The sequence below is a fragment of the Mauremys reevesii genome, linkage group 24 (genome assembly GCF_016161935.1).
Source record: "Mauremys reevesii isolate NIE-2019 linkage group 24, ASM1616193v1, whole genome shotgun sequence".
Taxonomy (NCBI): Eukaryota; Metazoa; Chordata; order Testudines; family Geoemydidae; genus Mauremys; species Mauremys reevesii.
Window position 1 is genome coordinate 3,387,683 of NC_052646.1, and position 23,243 is coordinate 3,410,925.

General features: G+C 48.8%; 1 protein-coding gene across 3 annotated transcripts in view; it reads left to right on the plus strand.

The window, feature by feature from the left end:
• The window catches only part of ARHGEF11 (Rho guanine nucleotide exchange factor 11), a 77,409-nt gene that overhangs the window by 2,624 nt on the left and 51,542 nt on the right, over positions 1-23,243 (plus strand). Inside the window, exon 2 of one of the 3 annotated variants that reach the window (XM_039512798.1) lies at positions 2,656-2,970. In XM_039512798.1, the coding sequence (XP_039368732.1) occupies positions 2,936-2,970 (35 nt within the window). In that variant the 5' untranslated portion in view covers positions 2,656-2,935. Of the gene's footprint in view, positions 1-1,450; positions 2,971-23,243 lie in introns of those variants that run through there. The other 2 variants (XM_039512797.1, XM_039512796.1) reach the window with 2 other exon arrangements.

Below are 23,243 nucleotides of genomic sequence, written 5' to 3' on the forward strand. Positions count from 1 at the left end.
TCCCCAGCGCCCTCATTAGTAACCCGGGGGCAGCTGGGGGAGGGGGGGAGAGAGGTGTGTGAATGTGAACCTCTCTCTGGTGCCCCCCAGGGCAGAGGGATAGGGGACTCCTAGGGGAAGCGGGGGGCTGTGAAGGTGGGGGACCCCCTCTGGCACCCCAAGGACAGGCGGGGTAGGGGACCCCTCTAGCACCCCCAGAGGCAGGAGGGTTGGGGAGCCCAGGAACAAAACCGTAGGGGACCCCCAGGAGAAGGGAGGGGCTGTGAGGGTGGGGGATCCCTCTGGCACCCCAGGAACAGGAGGGGTAGGGACCCCAGGAACAGGAAGGGATGGGGAGCTGTGAGGGTGGGGGTCCCTCTGGCACCATGCGGGCAGGAGGGGTGGGGGGGCTGTGAAGGTCCCTCTGGCACCCCGGGTACAGGAGTGGTGGTGGGTTGTGAGGGTGGGGTCCCTCTGGGACTCGGAGTGCAGGAGGGGTGGGGGCTGTGAGGGTGGGGGATCCCTCTGGCACCCCAGGAACAGGAGGGGTAGGGACCCCAGGAACAGGAAGGGATGGGGAGCTGTGAGGGTGGGGGTCCCTCTGGCACCATGCGGGCAGGAGGGGTGGGGGGGCTGTGAAGGTCCCTCTGGCACCCCAGGTACAGGAGTGGTGGTGGGTTGTGAGGGTGGGGTCCCTCTGGGACTCCAGGTCAGTGCAGGAGGGTGGGGGCTGTGAGGGTGGGGATCCCTCTGGCACCCCAGGGGAAGGGGGCTGTGCCTGGTCAGTAGCAGGAGGAGAGATTAGCTGGGGCTGTGAGGGTGGGGTCCCTCTGGCACCCCAGGGGAAGGGACCCCAGGAGAAGGGGGGGCTGTGCCTGCTCAGTAGCAGGAGGAGGAGGAGGGATTAGCTGGGGGGGGGCTGTGAGGGTGGGGGTCCCTCTGGCACCCCAGGGGAAGGGGGGGCTGTGCCTGCTCAGTAGCAGGAGGAGGGATTAGCTGGGGGCTGTGAGGGTGGGGTCCCTCTGGCACCCCAGGGAAGGGGGCTGTGCCTGCTCAGTAGCAGGAGGAGGGATTAGCGGGGGGGGGGGCTGTGAGGGTGGGGGTCCCTCTGGCACCCCAGGGGAAGGGGGGGGCTGTGCCTGGTCAGTAGCAGGAGGCGGGATTAGCTGGGGGGGGCTGTGAGGGTGGGGGTCCCTCTGGCACCCCAGGGGAAGGGGGGGGGCTGTGCCTGGTCAGTAGCAGGAGGAGGAGGGATCGGGGGGGGGGGGCGCAGGGATACCAGGCAGCTCCTCTCCCTCCTCCCGCAGCAGCCTGAGCTGGCCCCAGCAGGGCAGGGGAAAAGGCTGCTGCACCCCCCCTCCTCCTCCCTGCCCTCAGTCACCTTCCCTCCTTCCTCCCCTCCCCTCCTGGGGTGGCCTCCCCCCCCCCCTTCCTTTTCCTCTGGGAGAGGGAGGGCGCCACTGGAGCTGGGGGAGGCTCCAGAGAGGAGGGGAGGCTGGGCTGGGAAAGGCTGGGGATCGAGAGCTGCAGCTAGGCCGCTCCCTGGGCAGGCTCCCACCCCAGCAGCCCAGGGGCAGGGGCTTGGGCACCCAGGGGCTCGGATCACCCCCCCCCCCCGCCATTGCCAGGGGCTGGGGGAGCGCAGGAGCCAGAGAGAGAGAAGGGGGGAGAGGCGAGAGGAGGTGGAGAACATCCCTTCCCCCAGCTGGGATGCACGGAGCCCAGCACTCATCATCCGGCCAGAAAGGGACAGGCTTTTCCCTGGCTTCCCCCCTCCCTGCCACTTAATGCAGTGAGAGAAGGAAGAAAACAGGAGGCGGGACGGAGAGATAGACAGGGACCTTTCAAACCAGATTTGCAGCAAGCTAATAACAAGAATTGGTGCAGTATTTCTTCTTCTTCTTCTTCTTCCCACTGAAAGACTCAGACAGAGGAAGAGAGAGAGGCAGAGAAGCGGATGGAAAAAGGGAGGAAGAGAAATAAAGAAGGAAGGAATCTCCATTTCGTGGAGAGGGGGATTTTGCAGGGACTGGCTCATTTTACGCTGCAAGGAAAAAGATATTGGGGTTCAGAGGCAGAGTTCAAGAAAGGGGTCATTAGGCCTGGAAAGGTGGAAATTGGGGAGTCTGTTGAGGAGCCAGACAGGAATTGCTATTTATTTGCAGGGAGCTTGTGGATTTTTTGCTTTCGGAAGCTGGGTTTGCATGAGCTGGTATTTTATTTTCAGGGTTTGTTTTGTTTTCCTTAAAGGAAGAAACCGATTTGTGTCAAGTTTTAGGAACCTTAAAATGCAGTTTCAGGGGTTCAAAAACTAGCAAATTTTTTTTATTTAATTTTTTTAAGGGTTGAACTGGACTCAGAAACAGTGTACATATTATTGTATGATTTTTATTGATTATTTATTTTTCAATGATAGCAAGGAAAGGCCGAACTGTTACCCTAAAAGAAGTGCCAATTTGTGGAAGAATTTGAGCTTCTGGTATTGTTTTTTCTGTTACAGTTTTTCAAGTATTAGGCTAGGGATTTTATTTTAATTTTTTTTTGTCTCTGCCCTGCAAACAGAAGAACAGCTGTTAAAACTGGATTATAAGGATGTGTTTTTATCTGTGTTTTGCTGTTAAGACTTTAATATTTTGGAGAAAAACTGTTTTGTTTCCTTTTAAATTTTTTCAACAGCATCTGTAACCTTGAAAAGACAATTTTTGGGCGTAATAAAAAGGCAAGTGTGTTTTTTAGTTTTTTTCAGAAGAAAACAGGAGGGGAAAAATTAAAAAAAAAGAAAAAAAGGACGATGTTCAGACTCCAGCTCAAGATGGACCTGCAGCTTCCAGGATCTTGATCTGTTTTCCTCTTCTGGAATTTTTTTTTTTCCGGGAGGGTGCGATTTGAAAATTATCAAGGCAGTCAAGAAAACAGAGGACCCTGGATTTTTGGATCAGCGAAGAAAAGAAGAATCATGAGTGTGAGGCCTCCGCAGACTGCACTAGACAGGTATGTGTGTGTTGGGTTATTTATTTTTTTTGTCCTCTTAATGCTTGTGATTGAATATCAAATCTAGTGATGCTACTTTGGGATTTTGGTTCATTTTTCTGGGCAGGGCTTGTTTTGAACTGAGCAAACTGACTTTTTTGCTAGTTTGAGTGTGATGCAAATGGGGGGAGTTGTTGGGGGCTACTAGTGCTGCTACACAAATTGTGTATGGGGTGTTTTTTGTGCCTGAATTGTGTGTGTGTGGTTTTCTACACAAAAATGCTTCTAAAGAATTTTACTCTCAGTTCACGAGTTGCTCCCTGGCTGGGTCATCCCCTCTCCCCCACTGATCCTCCAGCTTCCTCTGTTTCCATCTCCTATGCAGACTGCAGTGGGTTGTGGCTGGGCCTAGTTTAGGATGGGCGTTATTCCATGTATGGTACCCAGGTTCCTCTGCAGACTGTGTGGTCACTTGGTAAATTACCTAGATACACTCCCCTGGAAGAGGAAATGCCCTCCCTCTCTCATGCACCATGTCAGTACCTGATCCTGCAGTCCTCACGCAGGCAAGGCCCCCACTGGAAGTTAATGGGAGTCTTTACTGCAGATGTGACCCCTTTAGCATGGTCTCTGGTGCCTGGAGGAAGGTGTTGCAATCTGCCAAGTGATGTTGGGGGGTGTGGATAAGCCAGGTGGCAAGTGGGGTGTAGGCAGCGAGGCTGGCTGCTGCAGTGGGGTGGTGGTAATGGATTGGGACAGTGCCATGCTTGCTGCAGGCTGGGGCAGGCTATTGGATTGAAACAGAGGGGAGAGAAGAGCTGGAAGGTTACCCCCCACCCCCACCTCTTCCCAAAACAAAAGTCCATGCAGAAAACGCTGCACCGATTCTTTCCTGGACTGCAATATTCTCCTTTCACTGCTGTCATTGGTTTAATATCCTCCAGTGTGGAAAGATATGAGATAAAGCAGGTATTTTAGTGCATGCTGCGTGCTTGGGTTCTATTTTTATTTAGTTTTTGGTCCTATCCCTTTCTGTGCTGCTCAGAGGATTTTTATCAACGCACTCTCAGATTTCTCAGTGCCACCCAAGCAGGAGCTGATCCATGGAGTTTAAATCTCTCACACGTTTTCTAAAAGTTGATAATAATGAATAGTATGGTGCATTTTTAAAAATAACACTTTGCATCCTCTGAGGAACCCCACTGTGCCTAGAAGTTACAGGCTAGGCCTGCATGCTCCTCCTAGCAGGTGTAGTGTAGTCCCATGCAGTAGCAAGCACTACTCCTGCTAGTTAAGGTCACGCCTACACTATAGGTGCTGCAGCTAAACTGCTGTAGTGTAGATGCTTCCTACAGGGCCAGAAGGGGTTTTCGGTCGATGCAGGTAATCCACCCCCCTGGTCGGTGGTAGCTAGGTGGAAAGGAGAATTCTTCTGTCAACGTAGCCACGTACACACTGGGGGTTAGATCGGCGGTCAGGAATGTGAACTTTTTGAACCCGTGACGGCCGTAGCTAGGTCGATCTAACTTCTACGTGTAGACCAGACCTCTGGGTTTGGAGTGTTAGCTTCACGCTGAAATGCATCCACCTCTTGGGTGGAGGATGTTAACAGCCAATGGTTAGAGGCGAAGAACGAACCCCTTATTATGAAAAGTGCCACGGGATCTTTGCGGCACCTACAGTGCTGTCCCTGCTAGGATTTGAAGTGGCTTGTATTAAGCACGCTGCGGCACTGGTGTCTCTGACACCTGCCTCTGGTAGCAACTGGCTTTGGGCTGGTAGCTTTACTTTTCCCTGAGGAGTGTTGGCTGTGCAAACAGCCATGGTCTTTCTCTGGCTGTTCACGCTGAGCTACTCCTGTATTAGAACAAATACAGATTTTGATTAGGCAGGTATTAAACCCTGATAAGTTAGGGCCTGGTGATTCATTTACTTACTGATATTTCTCTTGCTCTCATTGCCATAGTAGCCAAGTTCCTGCAGACAAATGAAATCATGACCAGAGGTGGGGCCGCACCCCCAGGGCAGATAATACTGTGGGCAAGCCAGAGGGGCTGGCTGGGGGCGCTACGCTGACAGTTTGAAGCACCTAAGCCACCTAGAAATTAAAACCTTTCTTGGCCCTGGTGGGCCCAGAACTCTGTGTCTGCAGGATTTCAGCTGTCATTGGAGCTTCTAGCACTCCCGGATATGACGATACAGCCTTGCAGCCGCCACCCCAGGCAGGGCTGTCTGAGTCTGCATGCAGGCTGCCCCCGCGCCTCTGCTGATGCCCAGAGCTTTCCGAAGGAGCTGTGTGATTGGCAGGAAAGCGGTAGGGCGTACAGCTGGGATTGGGACCCACTGAGCAGCGGCCGCATCTCCAAAAGTCCCGCTGGCTTCGTGCTGCTGCTGAGGGGTGTGTGGGAGGCTGTGGGCTGCAGGAAAACACCCTGCAGCTGTTTATGGGGCAGAGGACAAAGGACCCCAAAATGGAGTAGAATAGTGGGAGCCTCCCTCTCCCTCAATCCCCACCGGAGCCAAGATGCCGGGGAAGTGGGGGATGATAGGAGAAAACAGTGGATGCCTTGCAGACGCCATTCCAGTCCTTTTTACGTGTCCTGATGGCTTCTGTGCCCATATTCCAGATTCACCTGCGGCCCTTTGCCACAGCAAGCGCTGACATTGGGGCATGCGTCAGGGTTCCTTTTTGTTCCCCACAGCAAAGGACCCAATGGCCAGAGGCTTCTGAGAGAGGAGCACGGACAGCACCCCGGTGGGAAGCCCAGAACCCTTCCCAGTAGCTGTGGGTAGCAGGTGGTCTGAGGTTTTCACTCCAGGCCCCAGGAGGCTATCAGACATTCCTAGCATTTGTATCGGCCCCTGGGAAGGTTAGTTTGTTTGGTTTGTCCCTGCTGATGTAATGCGCGCTGGCCGGCCGGTTACATTCTTCCTCTGATCGAAAGAAGCTCATCCCAAGCCTCTGGGGCCTGCAGCAGTTTGAATCCTGGAAGAGACCCTGCTTATGTGATGGCCGACACACCGGGGATTGAACTGGGGGTCTCCAGAGCTGTTACAGCTTGAGCCAAAGAGTGAAGCGACTCTAGGAGGGGCTGTCCCAGGCTCCTGTCCCCTGTGGATCAGGCACAGGGGTGCTCTCAGGTAGAGCACCATAGTTTACTCTGTAGGACTCTCTAGCCAGGACCATAAAAACCTCTGTGCTGTCTGCTTTGCAGGGGATGTTGCAAACCTTGTTAATGTCTCCTCTTCCAGTTGCGTGGCGGCCTGGACGCTGCTGGGCTTCCGCCCTGCGCCCTGCAAACAGCTCCAGTTCCAGTAGTGCGTAGCTGGCGTGAAAAACGCAACATCAGTGTAGCACCCTAGGGCGGCACGCCTGCTGAAGCGAGCTAGTGGAGATACCCCTCTAGCTCAGCTGGATGGTCACCTGCCTGAGATGCCATTTTCTAGTCCTTCCTCTGGCGTCTCCTGCCTGCCCCGGGATAGTGGTGGTTTGTACTGCTGTAGTGCTTGGGAGCCCTAGACGTGGACCGGGACTCCAGCGCGCTAGGCGCTGTACAAATAGAACAGTGACAGGTGCGTGTTCTGCCCAGCTGGGGTGCACGGGGCGTAGCGTGCCTAGGGAGTTAAAGGAGAGTGGTTACAGAGCGGCTGGCTGCCTGTTGCTTATACTGGGTCAGACCAATGGTCCAGCTAGCCTGTCTTCCGACAGCGGCCAATGCCAGGTGCTTCAGACGGAGTGAACAGAACACGCAATCATTGAGTGATTCGTCCCCTGTCGTCCACTCCCAGCAAACAGAGGCTAGGGACACTCAGAGCATGGTGTGGCATCCCTGGCTAATGGCCCACCCTTCTTGGTGCCGGTAGGGCACTGGTGGTGAGGGGGGCATGATGCTGTCTGTGGGCTGGTGCACAGGTGTCTGGGGTAAGCCTTCTCCCTCAGAGCCGGGGGTGCCCGTATCGCATGATGATTCTGAGTCCTTGCACAGCGTTCCTTGTCTAGGGATCTCAAAGCACTTTCCAAAGGTCGGTTTGAGTTAACAGTCCTTGGGTGGTGGAGATCAGACAAATGAGGAAACCCCTTGGCTCCACGCCGTATAGTGGGGCTCGCAAACAGAACCCAGATAGAAACAGAAACCTTGATCCGTAGCCACTAGGTCGCACTCCCTCTTGGAATTGGAAATAGAACCCAGGAGTCCTGACTCCCAGCCCCCTGTGCGAACCGCTAGGTAATGCTGCTGCCTTGAGCCTGGAGTTCGTGTTGTAGAGTTACAAAATATACTGCCCTAAACAGCGATGGCTCTTTCATTACAGGGAAAGGAAAGTGTGGCCAAACATAGAAAAGAGAAATAACAAGGGTTGTTCCTCTGCTGTTCAAATACCTTTTGCTTGTCAGGAACCTTTATGCCCCGATGAGTTTGCAATTTCTTCGCGTCTCAGTTGGGGAGGGATAGGGCTGAAATGCAGCTGTACTGCGTGGCCATGGTGATGGGCTGTCAGTGGGGGGATGAGGAGGAGGGGAGGATTCCTGCCCTTTTATCCTCTGCAGGTTTCAGTTCCTCGCAGGCTAATGAAAGCAAAAGAATCGGCTGTGATGTCCGCAAAGCATCTGCAATTTTACTAGTTAAATCTCCACAGGAAGCGGCCCACTTCTGCTCCAGCGCCGCAAATCAGATTAACTGTCTGTATCAGACAAGCATTGGAGGGGGTGGCTCAGCAAACTACGCATCCGTCTCCATGGAATCACGGGTTCAAATCCGTGCCTGGGTCCTCTCAGCTCTTCATCCTTACAAGGTCGGGGAATTCAGCTCCCCGCTGGCTACAGCGTAGGAGACGTTAATAAAACAAGATCTGGACTCTTTCCCCCACACGCCCAGGTGTTAGAGGGATGCAAAGGTGATTCTTTTGTAGGAGAATGGGATTGGTCCTGCCTACTGCCGCTGTCGTGCTCTGTACCAGTGAATTGCTGCCCTCCACCCCAGAGCGGGATGCATTTTGGTACATACAGGTATTGGTGCTATGCTGAGCTGGCAAAGCCCTGCACAGAATTTCATTAAAGACCAGTAAAGAATAATTGCATGGTGTGTGATTTTGATCAGGAATCCCAGCAGAAGGGCTATCGGAGTGGGATGGTATTTCAGTTTTGGACAGGTCAGTGGGGCTTTGTCTGGCCCGGAGAGGCCTGCTCAGTGGAAGATCAACGCCCTATTAAGGTTTTTGCTTGCTAATTAACCTTTCTGGTGGCAGGTAGTTCCTTTGTTTGGCCTTTGATTTGAGCCCTCTATTCTGTACGCCGCAGAACCTCTTACCTTTTAAATACGTGTAAGTTTCTGTTTCTTCTCCAGGCCACAGTTAGCACTGGGATGAGGACGATATTACCCTAGCTCTTATATAGTGCAGTTCATCAGCAGATCTCAAAGCACTTTGCAAAGGTCAGTATCACCATCCTCATTTAACTGCCGGGGAAACTGAGGCACAGAGAGAGGCTGTGACTTGCCGAAGGTCACCCAGCAGGCCAGTGGCAGAGTCCAGAACAGACCCAGGTGTCCTGGGTCCCGGGCCAGCGCTCGGTCCCTTCAGCCACACTGCCGCTCCATCAGCAAAGTCGTATTTCTCCCCTGTGGATCATCTTATTTCTCTCTCCCGATGTGGCCTAGTGATCTGAGTGCTGCTTGGATCAAAACCCATCTCTAAAATGGTGGCCTTGGGCACTTGTGCCTCTCCTTGGTTTTGGGGAGATCAGCGGGGTCCTGGGGACCAGTTGGTAAAGGTCCTTGGATGGAAAGTGGCAGAGTTTGATGCCCTGAGTGTGGGAATTGTCTCTTGTAAGATGTTGGTATTGAAACCATGAGAGACAAGGTACGGTCACCCAGGGTACTAAATAAATCCCGCTCTGCAGCCATATTTAGTGCCTCCGAGGTTGAAGCTGTGCATTGGTTATTCTTGTCCTTTGGGTGTAATGGCAGAGACATGGGCCCTAAGTCCTGGTGAGCTGGTTTTTAATGCATTGGGTCAGAATAGACCAGAGTTTGTTCCTGCTGCCGCTGATTGGAGTGCCAGCTTCCGCACCCTGGCATGCACAGTAGGGAGGACCCCATATTGGCAGCCCGTTAGAATGAGCCTTCTGTCTTGGCACATTGTGCCCGAAAAATGAAATAACTTCTGTGAGTAATTGAGGGACAGAGGCAGATTGTTCACGGCATGGCATGGAGAGACGCTCGGGATATCAGATTGCAGTGAGTGGTTTCCCTGTTCTGCTGGCGCTGGCCGCGCATCACCCGCTGGAATCCCTAGTTAGCCGGTTCTTTATCGTCTGTGTTACAGTATCGCTTCCCACTTCTGGCCACTTCTGGCGTGACATTGGCACAGCATTGTCTCGTAAGAATGAGCCTGCTTCATTCATACCAGCAAGTTCTGGGCGTGGAAGCGCCTCCTTCTCGGCATGCCTTCTGCAGAGAACAAGGTTTCCTTTTCCCTCTCCCGTGGAAGAAGCTGGGACCGGGTGTTGTAAATATGGCCTTAGAAGACTTGACACACACTGGAGCAGCTTCTCGTCTTTTTGTTGTTGTGGCTGGATTCTGTGATGTTGCGCCCATTGGGAAGATCTCTGGCAGGCCTGAACTTCCATCGAGGCCTGCCTAAGGCCCTGATCTGGACACTTTTGATGTGTCCATCACAGTGGAATCTAGGCACCATCAACTCTGCGTCCACTCTTGGCTTTGGTTGGAGGGCCTTGTCTTCATAGCCTAGGAGATTCAAGCCGAAATGGACCAGCAGGGCAGCAGCTGATTATGCTGCTGTTGGAATCTGGCATTTTTCACAGCAGGTGTACAGTTGATACTGGGAAACACACCTCCCAGTGACCCTGATCCAGCCCAGTAAAAAGTGCCCACCTCTTTAACCCCTACACCATGTACGTCCCTGTCAGAGGTGGGACTAGAACCCAGGAGTCCTGTGTTCTATCCAGGTTTGCTGTTGGTGGTTACTGGGCTATGGGGACTTTAACCTCTAGGTGGCTGATTTGACTGTAGCCGAGGTGAGTGGTGAACGTTCCCCCTGTGCAGGATGTTCGCTGGGTCTCTTCCTCCTTCCCAGTAGCCACACAAGCCCATCGCTACGCTGGCAGTAGCTGGGCTTCTGCCTCCAGAGCTGCATTTCTGCCTCCAGAGCTGTCGTTCTGGGCACTTTCATCAAACAAACCAGAGAGATGCTGGTTGCGTTCTCCTGCTGCAAGGTTCTTGTTTCCCTGCTCTGTGTGTGTGTGTGTGTGTGTGTGTGTTGCGGGGGGAGAGCAGGTATTTGCTGGGAAAAACCACTTTCTTTTTGTAAATTTCTGATAAACTGAAAAAACCATCCAGAAGGCTAACAATAACTAGGGTACGTCTACACAACGGAGACGATAGCCCCGTCTTGCAGAGACAGCCTGTGCTGATGGAAGTTGGTTTTCTGACGGCGTAGGAACACCCCCTCCCCAAGCAGAAGTTCTCTTCCTTCAACATAGCTGTGTCCATGCTGGGGGTTTGGTCAGGATGGCTGCATTGGTCAGGAGTGTGGGTTTTTCGTACCCCTGACTGATGTAGCTGCGCTGGCATAAATTTCAAGCATAGACTTAGCCATAGCTTGGGAATCTAGGCTTTGCTCCGTCTAATTAAACCCTATCCCTGCAGCCTCTGTCGGTAGCCAATATATGATGCTTAGGAGTGTGAGGCTGTTGGTTAAGGCACCTGACCAATCCAGCCTTGCTGATTTTTCCCTCTATTGCAGTCAGCTCATGCCCTGAAGCATGAGACGTGGTTACTCTTAACTTGTGCTGCATAAATGCAAACACTGGGCTTCACGTTTTTCAGCTCTTTTAGTTTTTAATAGCCAGATTGTCCTCTGCTGCCTTTATCTAAGCTAAGCTCTTGTCTTGTCTACATGGTAGAAACTGACTGGCCTATCTATTCCAGAACAGCTCCCTGTGTGGACACGCTGTTCCAGAATGAAAGTGGCTTTTATTCCAGAATAAGTGTGGCTTTTATTCCAGAATAAGGGAGATGCTCCAGAATAGCTAAATTATACTGGAATTACGCTGGTTTATTTCCCCGTGTAGACGAGGCATGAGGCGCCGATCACCATAGTATCTGTGTCAGTGCATCTGCAACTCGGTCTCCGCTGGTCTCTCTAAACATGGGCATTGTAGCAGTGTGGTGTGAACCTGCTCCCATTACCACACTGTCCTGTGGAAACTGATACCTAACTGTGTCTTTGCAAAGTGGGGGAGACAGCAAATAATTGCACCAGCATCTTCGAGGTGGAGAGTGAATGGGGATGGGGGCTGATGGCTCTTCTGTGCCGTTTCCGAAAGGCTACGGGATCGTGCACCTCCTTTAGGGCTTGATCCTGAGGTGTGCGGTTCCTCTCAAGGGTGTTGCTTCCTTAGGGAATTAATATTCCCTGGTCATGGAGCATAAGAAGTGATTAGGAGGAGTATTGGTTTAGGGTCGTGGCGTCGGTTTGGAGTCATGGCATCATAGACCTTCCCTATTTTAAATGCAGAGCACAGTGGTAACCAGCGAGAGAGGGGCTGGCTGAACTGAATCAACACAGCTTTTTAATAGCGGTGGCCTCCCTCTGCCGAGGCAATCCTAGCAATGTAGGCCTGGAAGGGACCTCAAGATGTCCTCTAGTCCAGCCACCTGCTCTGAGGCAGGACCAAGGAAACCTAGGCCAGCCCGAAAAGGGATTTGTGTAACCTGCTCTTAAAAACCTCCAGTGGTGGAGATTCCACAACCTCCCTTGGAAGCCTGCTCCAGAGCTCACCCACCCTTAGAGCTAGAAACATTTTCTTAATATCTAACTTGCTGCAGATGAAGCCCTCTACTTCTTGTCCTACCGCTAATGGCCATGGAGAGCCATTGATCACTGTCCTCTCTATGACGGCCCTTAGCATATTTGAAGACTGTCAGGTCCCCCTTCAGTCTTCTTTTCTCAAGACTAAATGTGCCCCATTTTTTTTTTTAAACCTTTAAAAGGTTTAGAAAACTTGACCTCTCATTTTTGTTGCTCTCCACCAGACTCTCTTCAGTTTGTCCGCATCTTTCCTAAAGTGTGGCACTTAGAACTAGACACAATTCTCCAACTGACATGTCTCTGCCAGTCCTTGTCATCCACAAATGTCATCCGCAGTAACTTTCTGCTTACTTCCAGATCACTGATGACAATGTTGAACAGCATCGGGTCTAGAAGACCCCTCTTGGTAACAACTCATTCCCTGAGGGGGCTTTCCTAATGACCGTTAGTAGAACAGGACAATTACCTCCTGGGTCTTGCATACCGCACTCCCGTTAATTAGCCTTTTTGCAACTGCATCACACTGTTGCTGCAGATCACAAACTGAATATGAATCAACTCCCAGATCCTTTTTAGCACTGCTGCTATCTGGCCAGATATTCCCCCTTTTGTAGTTGTGTATTTGATTTTTTTCCTTCCTAAGTGTAGTACTTTGCACTTGTCTTTATTAAATTTCATGTGTGTGGGAGGAGGAATAATACACTCTCTCTCTCCTCCCCACCTCCCCCCCCGCCCTCCCCAAGGCCTGTTTTGCCACTGCCCTGCACCATGTGCAGTCTTTTCCACCAGGGCAAAGTGGGTGTGAAATGCTACAACTCTGTAATTGACCCCACACAATGCAGGGGGATGGAGAGTTGGACCCTACCATTAGAGGTAGCGTGATGGACTTGATGTTGATTAACTCATGATTACTAGAAACCCTGGGCTTATCATTTCACCATCAGATACAGAAGCTGAGGAGAAACTAGGTGACCTTTCCACTCCACTTTTTGTCAAAGAGCTTATGCTTCCAATTTCGAGGTGGACTTGTCTAGTGGTTAGAACAGAGGGCTGGAGCTTGGGCTCCTGGCTGGTAGAGCTAAGGACAATACAAAGGAGTTTTTAAAGTATATTAGGAACAAAAGAAATCCTAGCAGCAGTGTAGGCCCATTACCAGGTGCAGATGGTAAAATTGTTTGATGATGATGCAGCAAAGGCAGAAACGTTCAGGAAATATTCCTGTTTCGTAATTGGAAAGATGCAGGGTGATGAACTTGTATTGCATGAGGGGTGACTCAGCTCTTTCCGGTCCATTAGTAACCAAGGGGGATGTTGAACAACATCTACTAGGGATAAACACTTCCAAATCAGCAGGCTGGGATCACTTGCACCCGAGAGTCCTTAAAGAGCTGGTTATGGAGATCTCTGCGCTGCTGACGTTAATTTTTAATAAATCGTGGAATGCCGGGGAAATTCCAGAAGACTGGAAAAGTGCTCGTGTTGTGCCAATATTCAAAAAGGGCAAGCGAGAGGACCCAGTTATCTGTAGGCCTATTGACATCACGCGAAATATGGAAAAGCTGATAAGGGATTTAATTATTAAAGAATTAACAGATAGGAACGTAATCAGTGTCCCTTGACATGTCTTTATGGAAGATAGGTCTTGTCAACCAAACATGATTTCATTCTTTGAGGAGATTACCAGTTTAATAAAGAAACTTGACAGATATAACATACTTTGATTTAGCATTTCATTCTGATTAAATTAGCGCTGTACAGTACCAATAAAGCACAGGTTAGAAGGATTATGAACTGGCTAACTGAAAGATGTCAAAAAGTAACTCTTAGGAGGAAAGCCTCCTCAGGGAATGGGTTGTTTCTAAGAGGGGTCTTCTAGACCCGATGCTGTTCGACATTGTCATCAGTGATCTGGAAGTAAGCAGAAAGTTACTGCTGATAACATTTGTGGATGACAAGGAGTGGCAGAGCGGTAAACGATCATGATGACAGGGCAGTCGCAGAGCGATCCGGAGCGCTTGGTAAGCTGGCTTCATTCAAATGAAATGCATTTTAACACAGTCAAATGCAAAGTTACACCTCTAGGAGCAAGGAATGCAGGCCGCCCCTACAGAATGAGAGACTGTGTCCTGGAAAGCAGTGACCGGAAGAGAATTTTAAGGCTCGGAGTGAACAAGCAACTGAACATGAGCTCCCATTGCGACGTTGTGGCCAACAGGGCTAATGCGATATTTGGACATATAGACGGAGTAGTGAGCAGCAGGGAGGTGATTTTTACCTCTCTGCTGGCATTGGTGAGACCAGTACTGGAATAGTGCATCCAATTCTGATGGCCACGTTTGAAAAAGGATATTGAAAATTTGTCAAGGGTGCAGAGAAGAGCCCCCCTCCCCCAATGATTGGAGGGATGGAGAAAATGCCGTACAGTGAGAGACTTAAAGAGCTCAATTTGTTTAACTTATCCAAAAGCAGACTGAGAGGTGACTTGATTAGGGGATGTAAGTACCTTTGCAGGGAGAAAATCCTGGGTACTGAAGGGTTCTTTAGTCCAGTGGAGAAAGAACAAGAACCAACAGCTGGAAGCTGAAGCCAGACAAATTCCAATTAGAAATAAGGCCCAAATTTTGAATCTGGAGGGTGAGTGAGCATTGGAACAAACTGCCAAGGGAGGTGAACATAAGAACATAAAGAAAAAATAAAGGTCCATCCAGTATCTGCCCACCATCTGTCCCAGTGTCAGCTGCCCACAGTGCCCTGAGCCAGGTGAGCCCAATGGAGAGCAATGATCTCTGGCTCCTCTCCATCTCTTCATCTCCATCCATCTCCATCCTCTGACCCTCCATACCATTCTGGCCAATAGCCATCTCATCCTGGCTAGCCACCATGAATTTATCCAGTCCCCTTTTTTATTTAATATTTATAGTCCTGTTCACAACCTACCTCCTCAGGTAAGGACAAGGTCCTGTGCGCCATGAAAAGAAGAAAGAAGACTTATTATTTTTGAAGAACTTCCCTTTTTTTTTTATTTGCCTGCCTTTTAATTTTTTTGTATTATAAGTATTAGTATATTGGAATAAAGTAATAAACTTCAAAATCACTCATTTCCTTTTCATCTCCATCATTCATCCCCCTTCTCCCTCTCTTCCCCCCCCCCTTGTCCTCCTCTAGCCTCTTTAGCCTCTCCTCTCCTCTTTAATCCTCCCTCCCCTAATCTCTCTAAACTTTCTTTTTTTTTTTCTTTTTCTTTTCCTTTTTTCTTTGAGAGTGAGGAGACCACATCTGGTACACAGTCTATACACTGTATTATGAGATGTGGGCGTACCAATATATAATATATATATATTTATATTCTTATTCTCTTATTCTATTTTCCTTTTTTCCTTTTTCTTTTTGCTTTTGCTGCCTGCACACACACCTCGTGACTTCAGAGGGAACTATCAACTCCAAGATCTTTTTTTTTCTGACTTTTAGCTAAATAGCTAAGCCCCATGTTGTTTGTATTGTATGGTTATTTTTTCCAATTTGCATTACTTTACATTTTTTTACATTTTCCACATTAAATTTTTTTTTTGCCCCAATTGCTTTTTTTTTTAGTTTTTTTTTGTTTTTTGAAGTTCTTTTGGTCTTGTCTTAACTCTCTAGTAGTAGTTTTAGTCATCTGCAAACTTTGCCACCTCACTGTTTACCCCTTTCTCCAGATCATTTATGAATAAATTGAATAGGTGGTGAATTCTTAGTCTCTTGCTGTCTTCGTATCAAGGCTGGATGCCTTTCTGGAGGAGATGCTTTAGCCAAACACTCGTGGGCTCAAGACACGAGTAACTGGGTAGAGTTTAAGGGCCTGTGATGTATATCAGCTTGGAAGGATTAGATTTTTATCAGTAAATGGGGATTTCACCACGCGCGTGCACACACACGCAGGCTGATGAAAATATATTTCTATCCATAATTGAAAGTTACAGCAAGAAAAATCAACAAAGAATCCTGTGGCACCTTATAGACTAACAGACGTTTTGCAGCATGAGCTTTCGTGGGTGAATACCCACTTCTTCGGATGCAAGAAAAATGCTGCTTGAGACATGATTAGAGTTTAATTTAAGGATATTTGACATGATGTTGAGAGTTTGTGTTTTAATGGTTCTAAAGCTTTAATTTTTTGAATCTCAGCATCTTCTGTCATTAAATAGTTCTCTGACCCCTCACAAATTCCTGCAACTGTGAAAATTTAAAATTGATAAAAAATGCTTTAAAATAACCATCTAGATTATCGATCGAAATGATTTTAAAAAAACAACAACTGAATCCTGCCATGTATAGGAGGACAGGCTAGAGGATCTAACGCAAGGGTTCTCACAACACATTTTTGGTGGTGGTAAAATGCGGCCACCAACTCTGGCTGGTGGCCATGCTGCCAATTTTTCCTAAAATATTTAATTAACTTTTGGAAAAACAAATAAATATGCACATATACAGGTCCAAATCATTGTAATTTGTTTATGTAGGGTTTTTTCAGACTCAATAATAAAAATAATGTACAGTTGTCTCTGTTCGTTACTGGACGTAAACAGAATAGAAACACAAATAAGGTGCTTCGCATGTACTTGTCTTTTTGTTGTTGTTTCTTTGCCCAAGGACAACGTGTGTGTGCGTGCGCGCCGGGGGCTGGAGCCTGAACCAGAACCTGCCACCGCATGGTCAGAGCCCGAAGCCCCATGCCTGAAGCCTGCCTCCCCTACCCCCGGGAAGGTGGGGAATTCACCAGCTGCCTACACCTCCAGCCTTTGTGTCTCTAGAGGGGAGCAGGGCCCAACCGCTGCTGGGAGAGGGCCCACTGCTTTACGCCCCCCTGCCCCCATCACAGCCCAGGAGGCTGTGGCCGCAAGAAAAGGCCCTGGTGGCCGCGTTTGAGGAACACCGACAGTGTCCCTTCTGGCCTAGGAATATAAAACTACTCCCATCTCTGCTACTGCTTCATTATGTGACTTGGGACAAGTCATGTCAAATCTCCGTGCCTCCATTTCCCCCACCTAGAGATGAAAAATTCCTTAGTACCAACAAGGAAATATATGAAACAAGCCACCGTGTGTGGAATAACAACAGCCCCTTAGAGTGGTATTGTCACCTCCTGGCATAGGTGCTGGAACCGGGGGGTGCTGCAGCACTCCCTGCCTTGAAGTGATTTCCATGATATCCAGGGTTTACAGTTTGGTTCAATGGCTCTCAGCACCCCACTGTACACATTGTTCCAGCTCTGCTTCCTTGCCCTAGGCTGCTCTGTCACTGTTGCATTTTCCAGTGTAATTTAGACTGTGAATTCCTTTTGGGGTTGGCCTGTAAAAGCCTCATGCATGCTTATGGCGCCATATAGATCCTAATTCTTCACCTGCTTTTTGTAAAATGCTCTGAAATCCTGCTGAAAGGTGGTAACACAGTGCGGATAAAGATTGCTGTAAGTTTGTTCATCTCTTTCCCGTGTCTAGACGTAGTCTCTTAAAAATAAATAAATCGAGGCCTCTCTCTTTTTCTAGCTCCATTTTTAGTTTTCAAACAGTGAAGTATCAGCGATCGGACTGGAAGGGTTTTAAACGGATTTAGTGAAACTAGTGCATGGATGCGCTTAGGGCTCATTTGCATGAACGTTTAGTTTGCAACAAGCTGGGGTGTGTTGCCAGTCTGTAATCTTTGATGATTATCAATGAAAATATTTTTGCACTGATTTGTGTGTATATGGGCGAAAAATCAACATTTACTGATAAAAATCCAATCCTTCTGAGTCTAGTTACAGGGGCTCCTAAATACGTGGTGAAACCATAGTAAGAAAAAAAAATGCTCCCATATGCAATTTTATTCCCTCCCGCTCTTCGTTAAATTGACGGCATTGCTTTACCAAAATGTAAATCTACCTCTGTCTGTATGGAAACTAAGAACCAGACAGATAATTACAAAACCCCCTTGTGCATCATCCCTTCCCAGTTTTAGAGAGAGGCCACGAAACAAGCCCGTTAGATAAAACTCCACATCCAAACCCATCATTTTCTCCATCCTTGATTTTTCCCAAATGGCCTGGCAGAAAGGTGGGCTATGCAGCCTGGGAGCGCCTACAGACCACAGCTGAGATTGGGGCCTTGTCGTGCTGATTACTATACAAATGTGTAGTAGAAGATGGGGAAAAAATCACAAAAGCACCTACATGACATAGACTCGTGGATGTTAAGGCCAGAAAGGATCGTCATGATCATCCAGTCTGACCTCCTGCACCTTGCAGGCCACAGAACGTCACCCACCCTCTCCTGTAATAGACCCCTAACATCTGCCTGAGTTACTGACATCCTCCAACCATGTTGCACTTAAGTCCCATTGAAAGTCAACTCCCTTAGCCATGAGACTAAAACTTATCTCTTGCTGCAGTGCCCTGCCTTGTTCACTTCCAACTTCTGCAACATCTGAGGCAGGGGTCTTATAGACAACAGCCTCCTTCACTGCCCAACCCTGATTATCCCCCAGAGCTGGGCCATCGCGTGCAATGAATGAACCGGGTTGCTGTGGAAAAAATAATATGTGATCATGTAATTAAAGACGTCCAGTTGGGTTTGGGAGCCATGATTGGATGGAGCATGCTCAGTGAAGACGGAATATCCAGATATTGTAGCTGCTAAAATCGCCACAAAGTGTCTACTGAGCATGTGAAAATTTGCAGTTTTTATGAAGATTTAGAATTTGGCCAAATATGGAGGATTTTCAAGGGGATTGAAAAGACACATCCCTGACACAAAGGTCCAGCCACTGCTTCAAAGCATTGGGGTGCTCAGCGTGTTCAAAGAAAAAGTTGCCAGAATTTTTAGCCCTGGTGAAAGAAGGGATATTTTCCCTTAGCCTTGTTCTTGGAAACGGCTCAACCATTCTCGCTGAAAATCCTCCCCCCACCCCCGAAAGGTCAGCCTGAGGCAGACGCACAATACGTAAAACTTCAGCCTGAGTGGCTGAAGTTTGATAAAGTTATAAGCAACTGAAAACAGGATCTTACAAGGGGAAACGTCTGCCTTGTCAAGAGGGGGGGCTGGTGCCAACAACGTTAATATTATAGCCCAGGCTCTGATCTGAGTTGGGACGATACGTGATGGGGGCAATGGCGCTGCTGTAAGGTGCGATCCCAAAATGACGCCTATTTCTTCTTGAACGGTGGCTTTCGTTTTTGTTCCTGTGATCAGTTCTGATCAACCTTCCCATAACTTACAGACGAGAACATTTTACAGGCTGACTTGTTCCTGTGTCCACGCCAGGGGTTCTACTGCGGATTACGTTGGTTTAAAAAAATAAATAAATGTGCAGCTCTAGCAGAAGTAGTTATCCTGGCATAAAATCCATGTGTAGACCAGGGCTTAGTCAAAGGTTTGCAAAAGGGCGTGTGGACACTGCGATTTGGTTTAAAACAGGCTTATTTTGGCCCATTTGTAAAATACTTTCTCTTCCTAGGAGGTGGTTCTCGGGGGCAGGGACCATTTGGAGACTTAAAAAATCCCAGCTTCTCAAACTGTGTGTTTGCCAAGCCCCGGCTGGAGACTGACCCACTTTGAGGATTTGATCCTGTTTCTCTCTTAATCTTTTAATTGCAGCATTTGTTCCGCTCTGGCTCCTGAGACGGACGCATTTTCTTTGCCTTAGGTGGTTTTTTCCCCCTCTCTCGTTTTTTGAAGTCTGCTCTAACACAAGGTTCTGGGTGTGCTCTGGCTTTGCAGTCGGCTGTGATGAGAAGAGGCTGCCCTTCTCTCAGGAGGAGAGCTAGGGACCTGTTCTGGATGGGCCAAAGGGGAAATAAAGAAGGAGGGTGGAGCTGAGGATTTGTGGTACCGGTGAGAAATCTGTCTCTGTGCTTGCTTTGGCCAATACCTTTCAAGGTGCTGTAGGCCCTCCTTTCCCTGCTGTCGTCAAATCCTGCTGACCTCTGCACCTTGCAGAATCCGGCCCTGGTATTAGCAACACTCATTCATAATCTGGAGTCTAGACTGCTGGAGGAAGTCAGGTACCATTTGCTGTGACCCCTCTGATGAGTTATTGCAATAGGCTCTACCTGGAATATCCGCAAAAGCAGCTTGGAAGCTCTGGCTGATCCAGTTGTGGGTGGTGGGATGCCAGCGTGAGTTGAATTTATGTTTGCGTTGCTGCACTGGCTGGTGCAAATTCAAGGGACGGTTTACTGTACGTAAGGCCTGGAGGGGTATAGAAACGGGCTGTATTAAGGATCACCTTGCCATCTCTGACCCATGGATCAGTGCTTAATTTGTAATGAAAGTGGTGCCGGGGCTCAAGCAAAGATTTACTTTCATAACCGATGCAGCAAGCCCACAGCTGCTAGGGCTACGAACCGCCAAGCCCAGAGGTGCCGGGGCTCGGTCCTGGCACAACGTAAGCACTGCCGTGGATGCTAGAACACGGAGCCTGATTCTGCACTCACTCACCCGGGGGCAATCCAGCGACATCAGTGGGTGGACACATCCATGCGCACCCACACGTTTTCTTCCTTCCAAGAGGGAAGCTTGTGGGTGCAATAGGCAGAGCTCTCCGGGGCATCTCTAGGAAGCTGCAGTAGGTGTTTCTTTGCCAAGTCCTTTCCCAATGGATAAAATCTTTGTTTCCCAGCTGCCTAGTAAATCTGAAGGGCATCTTGACCATCACTCCTTAAAACCTTGTAACGCACCCAGATATCACGGTGATGGGCAAATCAGTTAAACGCTTGTAGTAATTTGTAATCTGGGTGGTAAGCTCTTGGTGAAGGATGTTAGAAACCTGGAGTTCCATCTTGCGCTATGGGCAGAGTAGGCAATATATAATGCATTTGTAATTCTGAACCTTTATAACTTGTTTTAATTAAGTAGGTTAATTATCCCTATTTCACAGATATGGAAACTGAGGCTCAGAGAGAGAACATGACTAGCCCAAAGTCACAGTGTGAGTCAGTGGCAGAAATGGAACCCAGGAGTCCTGGCTCTCAGTTCCCTGTTCTAGCACCAGATTCTTTGGAGGGCAGGATGTCAGAGAACTCCAAACACTCTTCATATCATTCAAAGCAAATCATTTTTCTTTCTTAAGAATCACTGATGAAAAACATCTTTATTTCTGAAAAAAACTGATCTGTAATTTGCCTAAAAATAACTCTCTAAAACCAGGAAAAATAAAAAACCTCAAACAAGAAGCCCTAATTATATAACTAATAAGGGAAGATCGTATGGTGCCCAGATGCAAGTCTAACACAGAGATGGCGCGGGTGTGTCCGTAAGTGACTTCAGATGATGCCAGTTCGCATTAGGTCGTAAGTTCCCCTCTGGAAACTATGGCCTCACACTTGCATGATCCAGTTGATCTTGAAGGAATCTCAAGCCTCTTCGTGCTCCAGGGTTTCATTTTTGTGCCCTGCCTGCGCTAGAAAGGTTTTGCTGGTGTCAGTATACCAGCAAGCCATCCTAGTGCAGATGCTGGTTATGCCGGCATAAAAATGCGTCACTTATCATGGTTTATGCCACTGCCCCAAAAAACATAAGCTGTCGTGGCAAAAGCACTTTTATGTCAGTACAAGTGTGCCTGTGCGAGGGCTTTTACCGGCGTAGCCATGTGGGTTAGGTGGACTTTTTTTTTTTTTAAACTGATGCAGCTTTGCCAGAATTAGCCCTAATTTAGATGCACTTATCCCATCATAAAAAGACTTTTCCCACTACAGCTAATGTCTTTCAGGGAAATGGTGCAAACAATTTCATGGTGGCAATGTGGTTGCCAGAGCACCGTTGGCCAGAGATTTCTGCTGGGAACACCCCAGTACCTCACTGGTGCGGGGGATGGTAGTGGGTTCAACAATGCAATTTATAAGGAGGATGTGAAAGCAAGGCAATACATTGACTTTTCAGTGGATTCCATCACACATTGGTTTATAAAGGGGTCTGGTGGCTGAAAAGTTGGAAGATCAGAAACTCCAGAAGGAGTGAGAATGGTTGAGGATTCTGATGCCCCATCAAGGAGAATCTTAACTGAAATAAATGGTTGAAAGATGAAAGATCCACTGGTCGATATCAAAGCATTCTGGGAGAATAACATCCATTATCCATGAGATTGCGGACAGGGCACACCGCAGGAATGAAAATCAATAGCGACGGGACCGAAATAGAGCAGTGCTGCAAACTGTGTCGGGAGCAGGCCGTGCATAACTTTCGCCCATGCTTTCGAATGTAATAATGGAAGGAAAGTGATGTTCTTCGGCTGGGATACTTTGGATCGAGCCGTTTCAGAGGACTCTGTAAGAGTTGCCAAGTCCACTTTTGAACTTCACGGCCCAATCTGATTATCGGGACAAGACTGCAACAACCGTGTAAGCTATGCAGCACTTTTATGCAGGTATCCGCTGCATCTACACTAGGAGGGTTTGCCGGATACCTAGGCCAGCAAACTCGTCTAGTGCAGACAAGGCCGCACATAGCACTCTAAGGCCTGCTCTGTGTAGGTGTTGAGAAAAAGAATAATCACTCCTCTAACCTGTGGTGCCTGTATGAGTGCTAAGTGTAGAGCACGCTACATTTTGCATTGCTTTAATGACACCTGTATAAAGCTGTACCCCCGTATCCCTTACTGCGGATGCAGTCATACAGGTTTAAAGATGTTTATACTGGTCCTATACAGGAAGAGGAATAAGCCAGACTGGTTTAAGTTCCTTTTGTGCTGGTCACACTGCGCCCACAGCAGGGGTTGAACGACCATGTCTATATTGGGTTTAAAAAAAAAAAATCCCAGCCCTAACCAAAATATGGCAGAGTCCTGGTTCAGCCATTTGCAAATCATTCAGGGATGCCTCAGCTTCTAGGAGAGGTTTCGACCCACCTGCAACTTACTGTGGTACTGAACCCAAGGGCAGCCTGAGGGGATGCATCTTGTTTCCTCTGTGGACTAGGGCATGTTTTCTGGCTGCTCCCTGAGAACGAGCTCTAAGGGACAGAGCTTTGAGAGCTCGGCTCCCATCTGCACCAAACGAAGTGGTCAGAGTGCTGCGCACTTGAATATCTGGCTCTGCCCTTTTGTAAAAGGCCTGTGTCCATGAGTTACAACAAGCCAGAGCCTCAGCTGCTGGTGACCAGGCAGGATCAGCCCCAGACTCTGGGCCTGAATAATAGGATAGAACAGTCTGTGTAAGTTTGCTTTTTTTAAAACCAAGTTGACCGTATGACATGAAATATATTAACAATCCCACCTTGACTTTAATGGGACTCTGCCTATTTCTCTCCTAACTCAATTTGTAGCTGATGCTGTAGGTAAATTGTGAACTCTGGGCTCTGTACACCGGCTGCCTAAAAATAATATAGAACGTGGCACTTGCATTGGGGCTTTTTATCCCAAGAGCTCCAAGTGCTTCACAAAGGCCGGTCAGTATCATTATCCCCATGGAGAGGGATGTGAGGTGGGAGCATCCCTCCTAGCCACACAGTGAATTG